Source organism: Morchella importuna (genome assembly GCF_003444635.1).
Source record: "Morchella importuna strain M04M26 chromosome Unknown Morimp01GS066, whole genome shotgun sequence".
NCBI lineage: Eukaryota > Fungi > Ascomycota > Pezizomycetes > Pezizales > Morchellaceae > Morchella > Morchella importuna.
The window spans coordinates 83,188-99,855 of NW_025763462.1; the positions used below are offsets into that span (position 1 = coordinate 83,188).

General features: G+C 47.8%; 5 protein-coding genes across 5 annotated transcripts; 4 read left to right on the forward strand and 1 right to left on the reverse strand.

Annotated features, from left to right (window-relative positions):
- Positions 1-235: 235 nt before the first annotated feature.
- On the forward strand, positions 236-1,582 carry LAJ45_11388 (uncharacterized protein; the record flags this gene model as incomplete). The annotated part of the gene is made up of 5 exons (XM_046120896.1): positions 236-250; positions 368-461; positions 626-1,294; positions 1,352-1,463; positions 1,525-1,582. 5 exons carry the CDS (start codon positions 236-238, stop codon positions 1,580-1,582), a joined length of 948 nt encoding a protein of 315 aa, XP_045965924.1.
- A 515-nt stretch (positions 1,583-2,097) lies between these two features.
- On the reverse strand, positions 2,098-3,509 carry LAJ45_11389 (uncharacterized protein; the record flags this gene model as incomplete). The annotated part of the gene is made up of 5 exons (XM_046120897.1): positions 2,098-2,283; positions 2,338-2,830; positions 2,884-2,975; positions 3,035-3,129; positions 3,215-3,509. The coding sequence occupies 5 exons, from the start codon at positions 3,507-3,509 to the stop codon at positions 2,098-2,100; spliced, it is 1,161 nt and encodes a 386-aa protein (XP_045965925.1).
- Positions 3,510-3,739: 230 nt separating this feature from the next.
- Positions 3,740-4,423, forward strand: LAJ45_11390 (uncharacterized protein; the record flags this gene model as incomplete). Its single annotated transcript, XM_046120898.1, has 2 exons — positions 3,740-3,992; positions 4,053-4,423. 2 exons carry the CDS (start codon positions 3,740-3,742, stop codon positions 4,421-4,423), a joined length of 624 nt encoding a protein of 207 aa, XP_045965926.1.
- A 929-nt stretch (positions 4,424-5,352) lies between these two features.
- Positions 5,353-8,340, forward strand: LAJ45_11391 (uncharacterized protein; the record flags this gene model as incomplete). The annotated part of the gene is made up of 3 exons (XM_046120899.1): positions 5,353-5,727; positions 5,835-7,724; positions 7,777-8,340. 3 exons carry the CDS (start codon positions 5,353-5,355, stop codon positions 8,338-8,340), a joined length of 2,829 nt encoding a protein of 942 aa, XP_045965927.1.
- Positions 8,341-13,938: 5,598 nt separating this feature from the next.
- Positions 13,939-16,034, forward strand: LAJ45_11392 (uncharacterized protein; the record flags this gene model as incomplete). Its single annotated transcript, XM_046120900.1, has 3 exons — positions 13,939-14,161; positions 14,220-15,181; positions 15,240-16,034. The coding sequence occupies 3 exons, from the start codon at positions 13,939-13,941 to the stop codon at positions 16,032-16,034; spliced, it is 1,980 nt and encodes a 659-aa protein (XP_045965928.1).
- Between the last annotated feature and the right edge of the window lie 634 nt (positions 16,035-16,668).

Consider the following 16,668-nt stretch of genomic DNA (forward strand, 5'->3'; position numbering starts at 1 on the left):
CTTCGATAGATTACATAAGCGACAGCAAGCCCTAAGCCCTCTCTCCCCACATCACCTCATCTTCGTTGTCAAACCCAATCCAGTTGGTCTTAACTTTTTTGTGGGAGTCATTTCAACAACCCCGCCACTGCAACTCAACTTCACATATCTTTCCATCTATTCACACAAACACATCAATAATTTCCGCGATACGAACTAGTCTCATCTCGGAAAAAACAAGACACAGATTGCAATCATGTCTGATAATGAAGTAGGTTCCGCCCCACTCGTTTTGGGGACTTGAAGGACGGCGTTTATCGCCATCGACTGTATCTTCATGATTTCGCCATATCAATTCATGGGGAGTAGATATTAATAATTGATTCAGGAAGCTCCTGCATTCGACCCGTCGTTGAAGAGGAAGAAACCAAGAAGGAGTGTTACTTTTGAGGATGGTCAGAACGGCGAAGACGATACTAATGGTGAGAAGACTACCGCTCAGAGCCACAGCTTGAGTATGTTTTGAACGTTTTTTTAAATTCAATCCTGTACTATCTCTTTCTGTATTTATGCTAGTTTATTCCTCTCCGTTTCTTCTAGCCCTCAACAAAAGTTAAGCACCAAACTAATACTATCAATACCATAGGTCCAGTTTCCACTGCCGGAGCTGACGAAGAAGACCCTGTTGCCGAGGTAACGGAGCTCTTCAAGGGCCTCAAAAAGAAAAAGAAGAGTAGCAAAAAGGTAGAGGAAGAAGGCGAAGAAGCACCTGCAGCGGAGGGGGAGTTTGACCCTACAGCTCTTCTCAAGAAGAAGAAAAAGAAGAAGTCAACCAAGGAGAAGTCCGCCGAAGCCGGCGAATTCGAGGCTCAACTTGCTGAGGCTGGTGTTGTTCCCCGCGCTGAAGGGGAGGATGAGGCCGCCGAGCCCGCCGAAGAGATTGCTCCTGAAGATGCTGGCGACCTTCTGCTTGGAACAGGTGTCTGGAATTCCAAGAGCACTGTGGACTTGACATATCCTCTCTTACTCACCCGATTCTTTACTCTTCTGAGGACACAGCACCCAGACCTTACTGGCGATGGACGAAGAAGCTACAAAATCCCGCCGCCTCAGGTTCTCAGAGAAGGAAACAAGAAGACCATCTTTGCAAATATCTCGGATATTTGCAAGCGTATGAAGAGACAGGATGAACACGTTACGCAGTTCTTATTTGCAGAATTGGGAACCAGTGGTAGCGTCGACGGAAGCAAGCGTCTGGTCATTAGGGGTAAATTCCAGCAAAAACAGCTGGAGAACGTTCTCAGACGCTATATCCGTGAGTTTCCCTCTAGTTATCCGTCTACCACGCTATCAGGAACTAACAGAAGAACAGTGGAATACGTTACCTGCAGGACTTGCAAGTCCCCTGACACCGACCTCAAGAAGGGAGAAAACAGGTTGTTCTTCGTTACTTGCAACAGCTGTGGTTCCAGACGTTCCGTTGCGTATGTTTTTATCCTGCTCCATTGTTATCTTGCGTGCAGTACTAATATTTCTAAATCACAGTGCCATCAAGACTGGTTTCCAGGCCACCGTTGGAAAGAGGCGAAGACAACAAGCTTAGGGTACAGTCGATATTCAAAATTCAAGTCTTATTTTACCATGTTTTACTTCAACTATTTTTTTCTTTCCTTTTTTCGGTGTAGAGGGATGGAAAAGGGCGATCGTTTTGATCCTTATATAGTGGCAACGGAATGGTGGGGATTTCTTTTCTTTTATTGTGGGTTTTTTTTTTGTGGATCGTGAAGGCAATACGGGGAATAGGATTTTCATATTGGGATAAAATCAAATGAATTCCCACTTTGTCCTTGGGCCCGACTTCGAACCCATCCCTGTAGGATCACATGCGGTGGATCTTTGTCGCCCATGGAAAATGACGCTTTGAAGCGAGCCCAGTAGATGTTTACACATAGGTTCAGTAGTTGAAGCAAAATGTAAACCTTATCAATAGCGATAAAAATGCTATATACAACATGCTCATAAAATATTTTTCTTCCCATCTCGTTTAGTCTCACACCATTCAATTACATGTAGGTATCTATCATATCATAGCCAGCTTCTTGTTCTCGCAACTTCAACTTACGCTACCTCGAATTCAAAATAACAATAAGCAGGATACTCCGCATCTCCCATGATACCGGTGGCAAGATCACCAACATCGTCTTTGATGTTCCCCTTTTTGTCTCGGCCGAAGGCGTTGCCGCCAAGGTAGTTGTAGGCTTTGTCGAGGGGCTTCTTGACATTTTTTGCGTTTTTTGGGTTGGTCTAATTTGGTTAATTGAGAAACCCGTGTGCGAACAAGGAGGGAGAGAAATCAACCTGAATAATAACACTAACGAAATCCAAAGGTAGCCCATATCTCAATACGCTCTCCACAAAGACTCTGAGCGCCTTAACATGGGTCCAGGCCATGAATAGATCACTATATCCCGTTCTCGCAAGCCTTAGGGTATCACCATATAATCTTCGCTCATTGGCCTGGACATCCATCGCCTCTCTTTTGTCTTCCTCCTCTGCTCCTTCCCTCCACTGGAATTCACGAGGGGTATATCGGGCAGCGCGGGCTTTGATGATGAATTCGGCAGAATGCTTCTTGAACAGCGTTACCGAAAAGAGAGCGTAGTCGTTGTCTTCTGCAATCTTTTTGGAGGAGCGTGGAACGACCATAGGGGTTAATGTTTCGTAGGTGCGGAGCCAATCTTTGGATAAGGATTTAGGGACGGCGATGAGCAGTGTTTCGAGATACTCGGAAGATTGTACGAAGTCTGACTTCTTAACAATAGAGGCTAAGGAGCGAGTAGAAAGGTTACCACTGTGAGCATGTTATTAGCAAGATAAGCTTATTAGGAGAACATAGGCAGCTACGTTTGTTTTCGCTGGACCGAGACCAGATTGCTTTTGACTTGTTGGTAGGCGGTGTATTTGGTCTTGATATCGTTATCGAGCGAAGATACTTCCTGTAACAATATACATATAAGCTTTTGGAGGTCTTTTATGCAGTGGAAAGCTAAGCTACCCTCTGTAGAGCATCTAGAAGCTCCGCGATTGACTTGTCGCTACGGTATTTGACCTTATTCCAGGAGAAGCTCCTCAGATAATGTTCCACTGGCTCTACAAATGCGCACAAACTCAGATTAGCTTCAATATTAGATAACTCCAACCTCTCTCACTATATCCCGCGAAGGGATCAACATACTATCACTAACTGTCTTGTGTCTTTCTGTCTCTTGTGGGCTGCTAACTATACTTCTTAGAACCTCCACAACCTTCCCTACCGCACCTTCCACATTTGCGTCTAGCTTTGTAAGCTCATCTGCTTGAAGCACGAGCGCGTCTAGCGTCCCAATTTTGAATTCTGGAATTGGGAAACGCAAGATTGTCCCTGCATCAGAGGGAACTGTGGACTGGATTGCAGTGAACGCATCTTCCGGGTCGTTCGAGCGAGAAATAGAGGAAGGAAGGGCAACTAGAAGGTAAGTATTGCCCGACATAGCTGTACTAAGCGCGGACGGGCAAGGGAAGAATGATAGTTCAAGGTCGTGATCGTATAGTGGGGTATCGTGGTGTTAGAGCTCCACCTAAGTGACGTTGCTATCGAGGCTTGGCGGAGGAGTCAGCAGGGTTATCAGACAACCCTCAGCCCTAAGGCGACGTTTTTATGGAGCCACAGCAAGCTGTTGACTTGGGCTTTCCCATTATTTCCAAACCTCACATAACCACAATGCCGACAATTGAAGTCCTCCCTTCGTCTTCAACTACCAGTGGCCCAAACTGGACCTACTCAAATCTTCCTCCAGCCCTCGCTCATAGGAATACGCTACCGGTGGCGACCCGTGTTCGGGCAACTCGAAACAATAATTTTGAAAATAGCGCAGCAAGGCAACGGCAAATTAATACCAGGATATTAGAGCTGGAAAATGACAACTATAGGGATGTGAATATACCGATTCCAGTCAAAGGGAAGGGGGGACGATGTGAGTGCTCATAGTTGCAGCGATTGTAAAAAGCTGATTACAACTAACCAAGACGGATAGCTTCTAATAGGACGAAAGCAAGCAGCACACAAAATGTCCGCCGTATTCTTGCTTCCCAAAAGACGTTCGCAAACCATTTAGCAGATGAAGAAGCTTTGCACCCTAGCGTTACCGGTTCCGCGGCAGCGACCCCTTCTCACCCAACATCCGGATTATTAGATGCACAAGTGTTACAGGATGAGGAGGACGCAGGTCAGCCTTTGGGATACATGGCCGCGGCTTCGGCGCCCCCTACGAAACCCAAGAGGGTATTCTGTGAGATTTGTGGGTATTGGGGGAAATATCGATGCCAAAGGTGTGCGGCAAGGTATTGCGGGTTGGAATGTGGTGCTGTGCATACAGACACGAGGTGTAATAAGTTTTATGCCTAGTATAAAGGAGTTTTACTATTGCGTATTTGGGAAGGGTTTTTAAAAGTATACCTCTGGAGTTGGGTTCTATTTTCTACGGGATACGCTTATTCAAGATTTAGATATATCAATGCATTAATTATGTTCTTCTACCCATACGGTACAGCTCGGTGCATGGTAAATGAAACATGACTACACGTAGACAAGGAAGATGGCTTCGCAAGGCACGCTTTGTAGACTGTTACAAGTGGGCTACCAAGCTCCATGATATAGGCCTGTAACGACCTCGTTAAAGATAACCCGCGCCGAGGAAATCAGCATCCCAGTCGAACCGAAGCTTTACTCTCCCCATTGGCTACATCCAGAAACCCTAACCCACCAATCTTGACCCAGCCTCTGGGGATAGGTAGCCCGTTGCTTGTTTTGCTTGCTCTCACTCGAACCGAACGCCTCCTCCAGCTCCTCTCATTCACGACATTACATACATAAATAGAACATACATCGCATCACATCTGGCATCATCTCCTCTTGCTTTGCCTTTCGCCTGCAGTAATCAAATCAGCTATCAAGATACATTACCTCTGCGAAGCTCATTGCGTGACCCCTCTTTTGCAGAAGCCAAAGCAAAGCAGTTCAAACCACGCACTATTTATCGAACTCTTTCTCCTTCCCGGCATCTAATTACCAGTGCTTTATTTATCGTTAGTTTCTTTATCTTTATTGTAGAAGGTATTGAGCCTTTTACAGGTGCACAATTCGCACAACCATTTGCCCATCTAGGCATCCCGCCCGTACAATTCCGGCAGCATCCCTCGCTGAGCCTCAAAATCGTTCCCGCTCTTGTTCGCTTACCTCTCTGCAACAAACCTTCCGATTCTCCCATCTCCAACCTCGCCTATATCGCAAATAACCTCGCACGGACGGAAACAGAGCTATAAGTCGGGGTAAAAATGGCCGGCGTGTCGGGAAATAAATCACAGGATTTTGAGAGCATGAGCTTCGATGATGATAACGAGCTATTCCGACAGGATACGGATGCGGAATCAGAGGGAGAGGACCAAGTAGAGGGTGAGGAGGAGGAGGAGCAGTTGTTGGTAGAACTCGCCCCCGCTGGAGGGGTACCAGCTTCATCGAGGGCTAAGGGGAAAGAGATAATCAAGAAGGAAGGGGAGGGTGCACCGATAATACCTCCGTGTACCAAGAAGGCAATATTAGCCACAGACCTCAAACCACCCTTCACGCAAAGTAAACCAAAAAAGAAGAAGAAGAAGCCATTAACACTCATCGAGCTACCAGTGGATGTGTTGAAGGAAATCGTTAAGGAGGTATGTCTGATTTATGCGCAATCAACAATAGCTCAACTTATTTTTACCATTGCGTTCATCCCATTCGTATTCAGTTTGATCTTTTATTGGGGGCTGACAGGTTGTAGGTGAACCACACGAATGACCTAACGAATCTATCCCTTACATGTCACTGTCTGCATGCTCTTGCTATCCCACACATCTACTCCCGATTCGATATTGTTTGGCCAGATGCTCTCACTCCAGGTGACCGTACCGGGGTTGATGCGTTGACCTATGGTCTCGCAACCCTTGTTGCATCAGGAGTACGGGGTAATGACTACGCACGATGGGTGAAGAAATTCTCCCTTGGTAATGGGCCAGCAGAATGGGTGAGCGACTATAACATCAACAAAGAAGGGGGCAAGATGCTTGGGACACTAGTTTGCCTTGCGATCACGAGAATGATTTCTCTGGAAACCTTTTCTTGGGACATGCCGACTGGGGTACTGCGGGATGTATTCAAAGCCCTCCATGATCTTAATGGGAGATTAAAGAATGTCCATGTCAGGTTCCACGATAATACCGACACCACTACACCGACATCTCAAGATCCCCGGAGAAGAGTGGAAACGCCGACTTTCAAGGGATTCAAGGGACTACGGAGCTTGAGTGTATTGGATATTGATGAGAGGCAGTACCTGGAGGAGATTAGCTATGCGATTGAAAACTCCGTTGACTCTCTCAGGGAGCTGAGACTGGGATTAGCGGGACATGTTCCTCCATCTGGCGGATGGATTAGGGATCTAGACGAGATTCCGAGCAGTATTAATACAGGTATTGGCGGGCCTTTACCAGCTGCTTTGCCCGCTGTCGGTGGTGTATTAGGGGTCATTGTGAGTAGGATCATTGATCTGGAAGAAGGGAGACGCAGGAGGAAATCTACCCGAACTGTAGAGGGAGCGAATATAAGTACTCCGAGTGTTGCAGCAAATTTGATTGATGTTTCGGAGACGGTAGTAATGCCTCCAGCGGCTCTGGCGTCTGTGTACCTGAACGCAGATACTAATGTTGAACCTGCGGCACCATTAGCTCCAGTCATATCAGCCCAGGGGTCTACGCCATCGACAGACCTATTGTCGTTGTCGAGTGAGCCTCTAGTAACTCTATCAACAGACACAAATATGGTTATTGTAAGCCCTGATGGATTGACAAGTACTGAGGTCCCTGCGCTGCCTTTCAACATCGCTGATCCGAATCCGAACAATCCTGGCCCACCTCACAATGTTGCTAGCCCGGCTGCATTACAAGAAACCGTACCCAGCGTTGGTTCATCGGCAGCTACGATTACTCCGGCACCAACGCCATTGTTTGCCATGGAGGCAGCGCCAGTACCTCCCACGGTGGCCCCACGAACAGCTAAATTAAAGACGCCCGAGCCAGAAGAGAAGCCAACCCGGCAACTCAAGCTCGAGACTCTAGAGCTTGAACGAGTTCCAATTTCAGTTCGTGTTCTAATAAAAGGCATAGACTGGACATGTTTATCCAATCTCACGATTCTGAACTGTTACGATCATGATCGACTCTGGAAAGCTTTGCGCCAGAAGTTCTCTCCACACCAAAACCCTAACAAATCGACATACCAGCTCCATCATACATCTCCTGGCCATCGATCACGGGGTCTATCGTATCAAGGACCCAGTGACTACAGAATTCGCCTAAAGAAACTCCATACAGATACTGTGACACCTCAACTCCTATATTTTATCAGGGACACCTTACCCCCAAACAGCCTCGAAGTCTTGTTTCTACAAGAAACGCCAAATTTCTTAAGCGCTGTCCCAGCTGAATTTATATATAGAGCAGCGATACGAAGGCATAAAGGAAGTTTGAAGAAGCTGTTGATAGACAGCAATGTGGGAAATGGCGGAGATCATGCTGCAAAATGGATTTTCGAGAAGGAGGTTTTGGCATTTGTAGGCAGTGGAAAAATGCCACAATTAAGGGAGTTAGGAATGGCCATTGATTGGAAGAACTGGGTATTTTCTCTCGTAATATCAGAGCCGATAAAAGTTAGCTAACATTTCGAAGCACTACTTCCTCACACGCCTCCCCTTGATGCAGCAATTACGTTCTCTATATATTCACTACGTCCGTGGCGGCCCTCACATAACTGAGTTTGAGGCAAAAGAGATGGCCCAACAAATCGTCAATACCGTCATTCTTCGGCCTGAGATCGAGCTTTGTTACGTGGGTGTAATGAGCAAATGTTTTGAGCTTCTTGAAGATGGCGGATCCTCAGATGGAATCGATGATCTTTCTGATGTTGACACGGCAATTTCTCCTGGGGTAACACACAGTAGCACGGCACCTGGCACTACGGGTGTACCACCTGGAGCCAACAGTGAAGAAGATGATTCTGATGGTGTTGACGATGAGGACGATGTTGATGAGGATGAGGATGACTATGACGATGCGGATGATGGGGATGAAACAGATACAGACGCCGATGGAGGTGCGGGTGAGAAAGACTCTAGCGAGGATGAGGAATGGGTCAAAGAGAAGTCGGAAAGGGGAGTAAGGGTGAGGCTGAGGGAAATACTGTTTTACGACGATAAGGTAGCGGTGTTTAGGGCTAGAAGTGGGAAGCTGTAAAGTTTGGGGGGTGAACTGAGGACTGTTCGATGCTGGGGTACAGGTTCAAGTGTGTTTTTATCGTGCTACTTTGAAATTTTAACGAGAGGAGATAGGAGCTTTTTATACGAATTCGTGTCGTCGCGTTTTAAGTATTTTTCTTTCTGTTTTTCTTCGTTTTCTCCTAATATTTTGCGCACCAGTTTTTTGTTGCGGTCTTGGACAAATGAACCGATTGCGCATTCTTTCTCTTTTTTTGTTACGCAATAATGAATGACCATGAGAAGATGTAGTATGGAGGGTATGGTGGGGGCATCTGGACCGGCGAATAGGGAGCACATTGATTGTCTTTGCTAAAATTCAGTTCATTTCGTTAAATTTGTTCGGCCTGTCTTTCTATCGAGAGTGAATTCCTGAACAGCTACTTGTAGCCGTACATCAATGTTGGTGTGGTATGTAAATCATTACTACAAATCAGGTATGTACTTACATACATGTAGTCAAAGGACGATAATAAGCCTGGGATATTGATACTAAATCTAAGTGCATGTATAGTTCTAGGACATAAATCATCGTATGGGATGCCATAGTCTATGACTGCATGCAGAGTTTTGTACCTAGAATCAATAAAACTACATGATTTAAAAAAAAAAAAAATCATCGTATGGAGCGGCGTAGCAACGGGTTTCGGCACCTCCCGCCCCATCATGACTACTCACCCAGCAACCACAATTGACCCTTTGGAGAGCTGTTTTTTTGTATAGTTGTTCAATAGTAGCTAAATAAAGATAATTGGACATTTAATATCTTGTATACCAACCCCTTGCCTTTATAACAGCTCTATTCTCCTAGGCATGCTCTCAACTAGCTACCAAATCTCTAGAGAATAAATCATCAGGTAACAGTTCCCAGCAATGAATTAGACCTTCCTCCACGAGGGGCTTCAATACTTAAGGTGATCTAGTATCATATCCCAAATTGGGGTAGTGTTGATGGTAAAGCTTCTTGAGATGTACTCAAACATGTTCAATGGGATTTAAGTCAGGGGAATAGGTAAGCTAGTCCTCCAGAACATCTACCCCACACTCCTCCAACCGCTGAGTTGTAAGGGTTGTGGTGTATACCTTTACAAACTTAATAGTTGTAGGAGCATGGGGTACACTGTCTCTGGGCGCCATCGGTGGTTGTGGAAAAAATTTGTGGTCAGGCATTGCAGTCAGGCGTTGCAGCGTTGCGACCTCACACCTTCCGATGATTTATGGCATCGCGCTGTACATACATTGCCATACTGAAATTGTCAATATACGTACATAGGCAATCTAAGATCTCAGCAGGTGCATACTATGCATGACGTCGTTCATGAATTCAGGTGACTCTTTTCGATCTTGGTCGGCCTTGCCCGGCTCTCGCCTTTCAATTTATACGGAACGATCAAATATTGTGGACCTTTCGCTTCGTACTGGGACAATTTGATGTGCTCTTTAAAACCTCAATTCGCAAAATAATGTTTCAGACGACACATGATTTGATCATAATCGATCACTCGGAATTAGGAGGCCACATTGACTGACTATTATTAAGCAAGTACATACAGCCACGCCTGAAAGATCTACGGTGAACTTTCCTCAAAACGTGTTAGGACACGTGAAGCGTCATGGAGCTGAATTTTTCTCGGACATATCGGGTTACGATGCTGTTTCTCACCAATATCAGGAATAGCACCTTTGATCAATTGAGGGGTCCCGCCATTTTTCGATAGTTGCACCCCTAATTCCACTGGTGGGGTATAGATATAACTACATGTAACTACTTGAGTACTTTACATCTATGAAGTTGTGAAGGGGGTATGAAGGCTAAACATAATATGCATTGATAGCGGAAGCTAAGAGCTTACATACCATACGAGGGACCACGCATCTCTTATACAACACCACCGCTCCCTCGTACAACTGCCCAAAACCATGGCTCCTATAGATTTTCCTAGTATAAATTCGAATCAGTTCACGATCGGTATCGAGATAGAAATGATTATACCTTATTTAGTAAGGCAGAGGCACTTTCGTGGGGATCGCTTTGAGTTTGTTTCTCAGGCTTTAAGGACACTGGCCGATGATATGAAAACAGGAATTGACATCAATGAACTGGTCACGCGCCGCGAAGCCTTTAACCTATTTCAAGTAAAAACCGACGATAGTATCGAATCTGAACACAGTTCAGATGGGCGAATAGAGATCGCAACACCAATACTTAGAAATAAGGCTTGGGACTGGGTGGTTCCCCGGGTGTGCGATAGTATGAGGTGTGCCGCTCAATTTGCTGGAACCCAACTTTCTTTCAACGCGACAACGGGGCTCCACGTTCATATAGCAGTTGCGGATAGGTCGTTCACACTTGCAGAGCTAAGGCGTATATCAAAAGCATTATTTATTTTTGAGAGACATATGTCCCATTTTCATCCCAAAAGTCGAAGGTGTACTGAACTAGGGCCTTTCAGGATGAAGTTATGTCACGACTCTCGACCACTAGTAGGTTTATCAGACGAAGAGGCGCTTTCTTTAATTGACAAGGGAACGAATCTTGAGGAGATTATTTACAACGTCAACGGAATCGTTGCAGCTTTAGCTATGGCCGATGGCGAAAAACCCTGTGAAAATATTCCTTCGAGATACTTCAAATACAACTTTACCACCCTCAATACATACGGAACAATCGAGTTTCGGGAAGCTATAGGAACAGATGATGAGTCCTATATTCTTAATTGGATAAGAACTATCATTAAATTCGTCACGGCGGCTATAAAAACTTCAGATCATTTATTTGTAGAATGGGCCAGAAATGGAATACCGCCTGTCGTGTATTCTGTGTTCGGAGTTCCGAGACCGCCTGGGTATAAAAGGCCGAATGAGCATAATGAAACGGGCCTGCCAGCTCTCCGAACACTTGCTCGTAGGCATAGGAGAAAATAAAATACACCAGGGTTATAGCGAGGAGTTGTATGTCCCGACAACTTAGTCTTTGTTTCGAAGATACTTTAATAGGAATATCCTCTTATCATGAGTAAGGGAGATGTGTAGGAATTTTTATCGACGGATTTTCCGAGAATCCTTTTGGGATCCAGTTTCTGTTATCTGGTCTAGCAGTCATAGCTATTGATAGTGTTCCAGTACATCCTCTGTAATTATAAACCATGGCCAAGATCAAAGCTTGGGAACTTTGGCTCTTCCTTCACTCTCTTGCTATTATAATTACTCTTATACGTATCTGTTTATAAACTAGAACAGTTTGGAGAATATTGCACCGCGCTCGAGCTTGCTGCTCATTCAGACCAGACAACAGCATACAAGGAGTCGAGCCAGGTTAAGATGAAATAGAACAGATATAACAGCTATTCCACTGACAATCCTTTGCATACTCCATTACAGCTATCGGCGTATAAGACCTGGTGTCTTATTTAAGGATCTCTAATCTCGTGCTAAGGCGTGTGGGCGTATTCCGTGCTGGGTCTTGGCACGAGTGATCGTTCGTGACTAACGCCCATTCGGCAACAAGACAAAATGGAGCCCCCAAGGCTGGGGCTGGGTTTTCAGTGCACCCCTGTGGACGCCGTCTTTGCCTATTAATGCCGAACGGCCGCGCGGGCCCTAAGTGTAAATTTAGTTGGGGGAATTGTGTAAACATGTTGACCCAGCTCCCGCTCCCACATTAGCAAGTATGGACCTGTCGGCAAAATGTGGCTTTGGGGGGTCTGGAGGTACATAGTAATGCTTCTTACGTCCATTGGGGGTGTGTTTATTAACCACTGGCGGGCGAAGGCCTTCAGAGGTGCATGGTGAGCGTTTGAGGAGCCGGAGTGGGCGTGAGGTTCTGCTTTGCACGTGCTGGTTCTATGGGTCCGGAAATACATGTCCACATAATCAATGAGTCGAGGATTCAAACTGTATGGCAATTTTCAGGGTCGAGTGTTCCGTAAGTGAAAAATGTAGGAAACATAAATCCAAACAAAAAAATTTGGCATCCCTTTTTCTTGGGGGAGTAGGCTCTTGGCATTTTGCGGTGATTTGGATGTCCACCGCCCATGAGGTCTCTTGCACTTTCTCTGCAACCAGGGCCAAGAATCAGCTATTTAATGCCGCCCGTATGCCCTCCTCCTCTCCTCTACCATTATACATCATCATGTCACCATGACCACTGAAAATCACTGATGTCGCCGATGTCACATGAATCACCAAGCTTAGCACCAAGACCTCCTCGTCTCACCCTTTATAAACCTTTCCCTCCTTGTTTACTGTCCCTCCCCTCGGCCTCCCTAATTTACACTAAGCTGCAATCTCAACCCTCTTAATCCAAACAAAACGAGCAGGACGAGGCTTTGATAGATACCCTCTATACAAAACACCTGGCCGGTGTTGAGTATTGAGAGTACCTGTTTGAGTCTGGTGGCTGCTCTTTCGGTTGGTTTTTGCGGACTGCATTGACTTGTATAAAAAAAGCTTTGGGTGCATTCTACTAAAAAAAATAGTCCCAATTCCGTTCCTTTCTTTTAGGGAGTGAGCACGTTCCAATTAAAGCAGAAAACAAGAGAGAAACACACTGAAAACTGCTCAGGGATAGATCTTTGAAGGGCCAGAACAAAAGGTGCCTGGAGGTTGACCCAGCTTGGGGACATCGATTCCTACAGACAAACACCTAAGGGCTAGGGTTTCCATCACACTCCATCACTCGCACCCCCGGATGTGTCGGGTCCGAACTACGACTCTCGGCCCCGAGGGGGTATGTGCCTATTTCGGGTACCTCGGCTCGGTGATACTCTCTCTGCATTGTTGTGCATGTTGAATGATGCCGCACTACCGGTTGGCAGGGCCAGGGGTACTGTTACCTAGGGCTGGAATGCTTATCGTTGCGCGGTTTAAGCATATTGTATCCCCCGGGATTGGACAGCACGGTCGCGTGTAGAGTAGGGTGCTCCGGGCTCCGAAGCGACAATCGGGTGTGTTCCGAGGGGATTTCAGATGGATGAGGGGGGGCTCCTCTCAGTTTTTGCTCTACATGTATGTATTGTATGTATGTAGTTTTTATTCTACGATTTCTACTGGCAGCTGGAGAGCAGAGTTCTAGACATCTCTCGACGCATTGGGATTGAACGGATAGGAAAAGACCCCTGAATTCTTGGCGGCGGAAGAGCCGCAGTCCGATCTGTGCAGTTGCTGCTTTAGACACTTAGACACTTGCATTTTACTCGATCCTGCTTGCACTCACTCAGCTTGCACTCTTGCACTCATTCTTGCACTCATTCTTGCACTCATTCTTGCACTCAGACAACACCTGCACTCAGACAGACAGACAGACCCTTGTGCTCGTGGCCCAGAGTCACTCTCATCGCTGTCACTCCGTCCCCCTGACCAGTCCAGCCCAGCCAGAGAGGTCCGTTTAGTAATTAATAGTTGTCAGTACTAGGTGCATTTCTCACAACCACTCAACCACAACTACTCAACAACAACCACCACATCACAACCAACCATCCAACAACACTCACTCCTTTGGTTTTTGGGCTTCTAGTAATTAACAACTTCTTTTGGCACGTCTCTTCCCCATATTCTCCGCCCTGTCACTGCATTCACAATGCGGCTGATATCTACTCTCCGCGACATCTTCTCGCTGGAGACACTTGACTCCCGCTTCACCGATGGCACTTTAAAGACCGCTCACGAGAGCCGTGAGAGCAAAAAGGTGCGCGAGGAGGCTGGCCCCGCGCGGTGGAAGACCCCCGAGTTCTTTCTCTACTATGTTGTCTTTGCCATTGCCGTGCCTAGTATGTTCAAGGTTGCAATTGACCTCTCCCAAGGTGCGTATACCCCCCCCATCATCGAGAGGAGGACTGCATTGACCGCCCCCCCCCGCAGAATCGCACCCAAACTACCCCAAATACAAACACCTGCTGTCGCCGGGATGGATCCCTGGCCGCCAGGTCGACAACTCGGATCACCAGTTCCGGTCCTTCCGCTCCAACATGCCGATTCTATTCTGTGTGCTCGCCCTGCACTCTGTTCTCCGCCGAATCTTTGACTACGCCTTCAACACGGCCTTCCCGCCCCCGCCCGTCACCAGCTCCCACCGCGCCTCGCACAACATCACGCGCCGCAATATTTTCGACGTCCTTTTTGCGCTCATCTTCCTGACGGCCCTGCACGCCTTCAGTATCATCAAGATCCTGGTGATCCTGACAGGGAACTACCTTATCTCATTCTTCCACCCCACCTCCATTGCCAACCCAATTCTTACATGGATCTTCAACATGGCCGTCCTCTTCGCCAACGAGTACTGTGACGGCTACCGCTTCGCCACGATTCTCCCCTGGCTCATTGCCGGCGAGGGCGCGGGCGTCGGCGAAGCAATGGACAAGGCCTTTGGTGGTGGCCTGCTTCCGCGCTGGAGTCTCAGCTTCAACATCACGGTGATGCGCCTCATCTCCTACAACCTCGACCACTACTGGGCCGCCAAGCGCCGCGAGGAGGGCGCCGCCGGTGGCGCCGCTATCGAGGTACGTACATTCACAGCCGCCACCACCAGCACCACCCCCCCACCACCGGGGCACCAACATCACCGCCGGCGGAGCGACGAAGAGTCGCGCCGTGTGTCGACGGACCGCGCCAGCGCCGGTGGTGACGATGACGGCGATAACCAGCGGCTGATGGCGGACGTGCAGAAGAAGACGCTAGAGCCCGGGAAGCTCACGGAGCGGGAGCGCATCGACCATCCGGCGAGGTATGAGGACTATGGCTTTTTGAGCTACCTTGCGTATGCGCTGTACTCGCCGCTGTACCTTGCCGGCCCTATATTGACGTTCAACGACTTTGTCTACCAGGTAACCCCCCCCTTTTTTTCTTCTCTTCCCCGGCGAACCCCTACTAACTATCGTACAGCAACGCTACCCCTCCTCCACCATTGGCTTCACCCGCCACGTCCTAAAATACGGCCTCCGTCTCCTTTTCACAATTCTCACCATGGAGGTCATCCTGCACTACACCTACGTCGTCGCCATCTCCAAGACCGCCAGTCGTGGCTCCTGGGCCGGCGACACCCCCGCGCAGCTGTCAATGATCGGCTACTTCAACCTGCACATCATCTGGCTCAAGCTCCTCATCCCATGGCGCTTCTTCCGGCTGTGGAGTCTCCTCGACGCCGTAGACCCGCCGGAGAATATGCTGCGCTGCATGAGCAACAACTATTCGGCAGTCACCTTCTGGCGCGCATGGCATAGATCGTATAATCGCTGGACCGTCAGGTATATCTATATCCCCCTCGGCGGCGCGACGCGGCCCGTGCTGGGGATGGTCGTGGTGTTTACGTTTGTGGCGCTGTGGCATGATTTGAGCTTTAAGCTTCTGATGTGGGGGTGGATGGTGGTGCTGTTTATACTGCCGGAGCTGGTGGCGCGGCGCATTGTGACGAAGAGGAGGTTTGCGGGGAGGGAGAGGTTGTATCGCAATTTGTGTGCGCTGGGGGGCGTCGCGAATTGTCTCATGATGATGGCGGCGAACTTGGTGGGGTTTGCGATTGGCGTGGATGGGTTGAGGGATTTGATGAGGGGTGTGTTGGGGGCGTGGGAGGGCGGCGTGTTTATGATGGTTGTGGGAGGGTGCTTGTTTGTGGGGGTGCAGGTCATGCTGGAGGTGAGGGAGGAGGAGGCGAGGATGGGGGTTAATTTGAAGTGTTAGTGTGGCGGGGACGAAAGGTAGGTAATTATGTAGTTAGTGGTTGGTGGTTAGTAGTTGAAATTGGTTGGTAGGTAGGTAGAAAGGGCGTTCTTTTAGCTTGGTGCTTTTTAGTTGTTTATATTTTTTTTAGTATTCTTTTATTCTTCTTTCTTCGTGGTTTTGAATGCGGTTATATTATACTAGCATACGAACGCTGGATGTTAGATAGCGGCCTTGTCTGGTGCGTTTATAGCGTGCGGTATCCTTTGGTCTCTGTGTCACGTAGGGTTTGGCGCGGGGATCTGTGGTGTGTGGGGATTGGGGGGGGGGGGTATAGGTTATGGAATAATGGAGGGGGGGGGGAGTAATGAGAATATATTGCTTTCTCGTCTGCTTTGGTCTGTCTGGTCTGTCTGGTCTGTGTGGATGTGTGGAGGGTATAGCCGTATATGGATCTGTTGTGATGGGGGTGAACTATATTGGTAGCTGGTAGTTGTGGTGTTGGGGACCTAGAGTTGGGGGGTTGGGAGTCGAGGTGGACTAGAGGAGGGAGGTAGTTGCACTCATGGCATATCACTCGTCTGTGTCTTGGCACAACGTTCGACACGCATTTTTGTCCAGCACCGAGCGCCCAAGTAGAGCCAGCGGCCAGGTG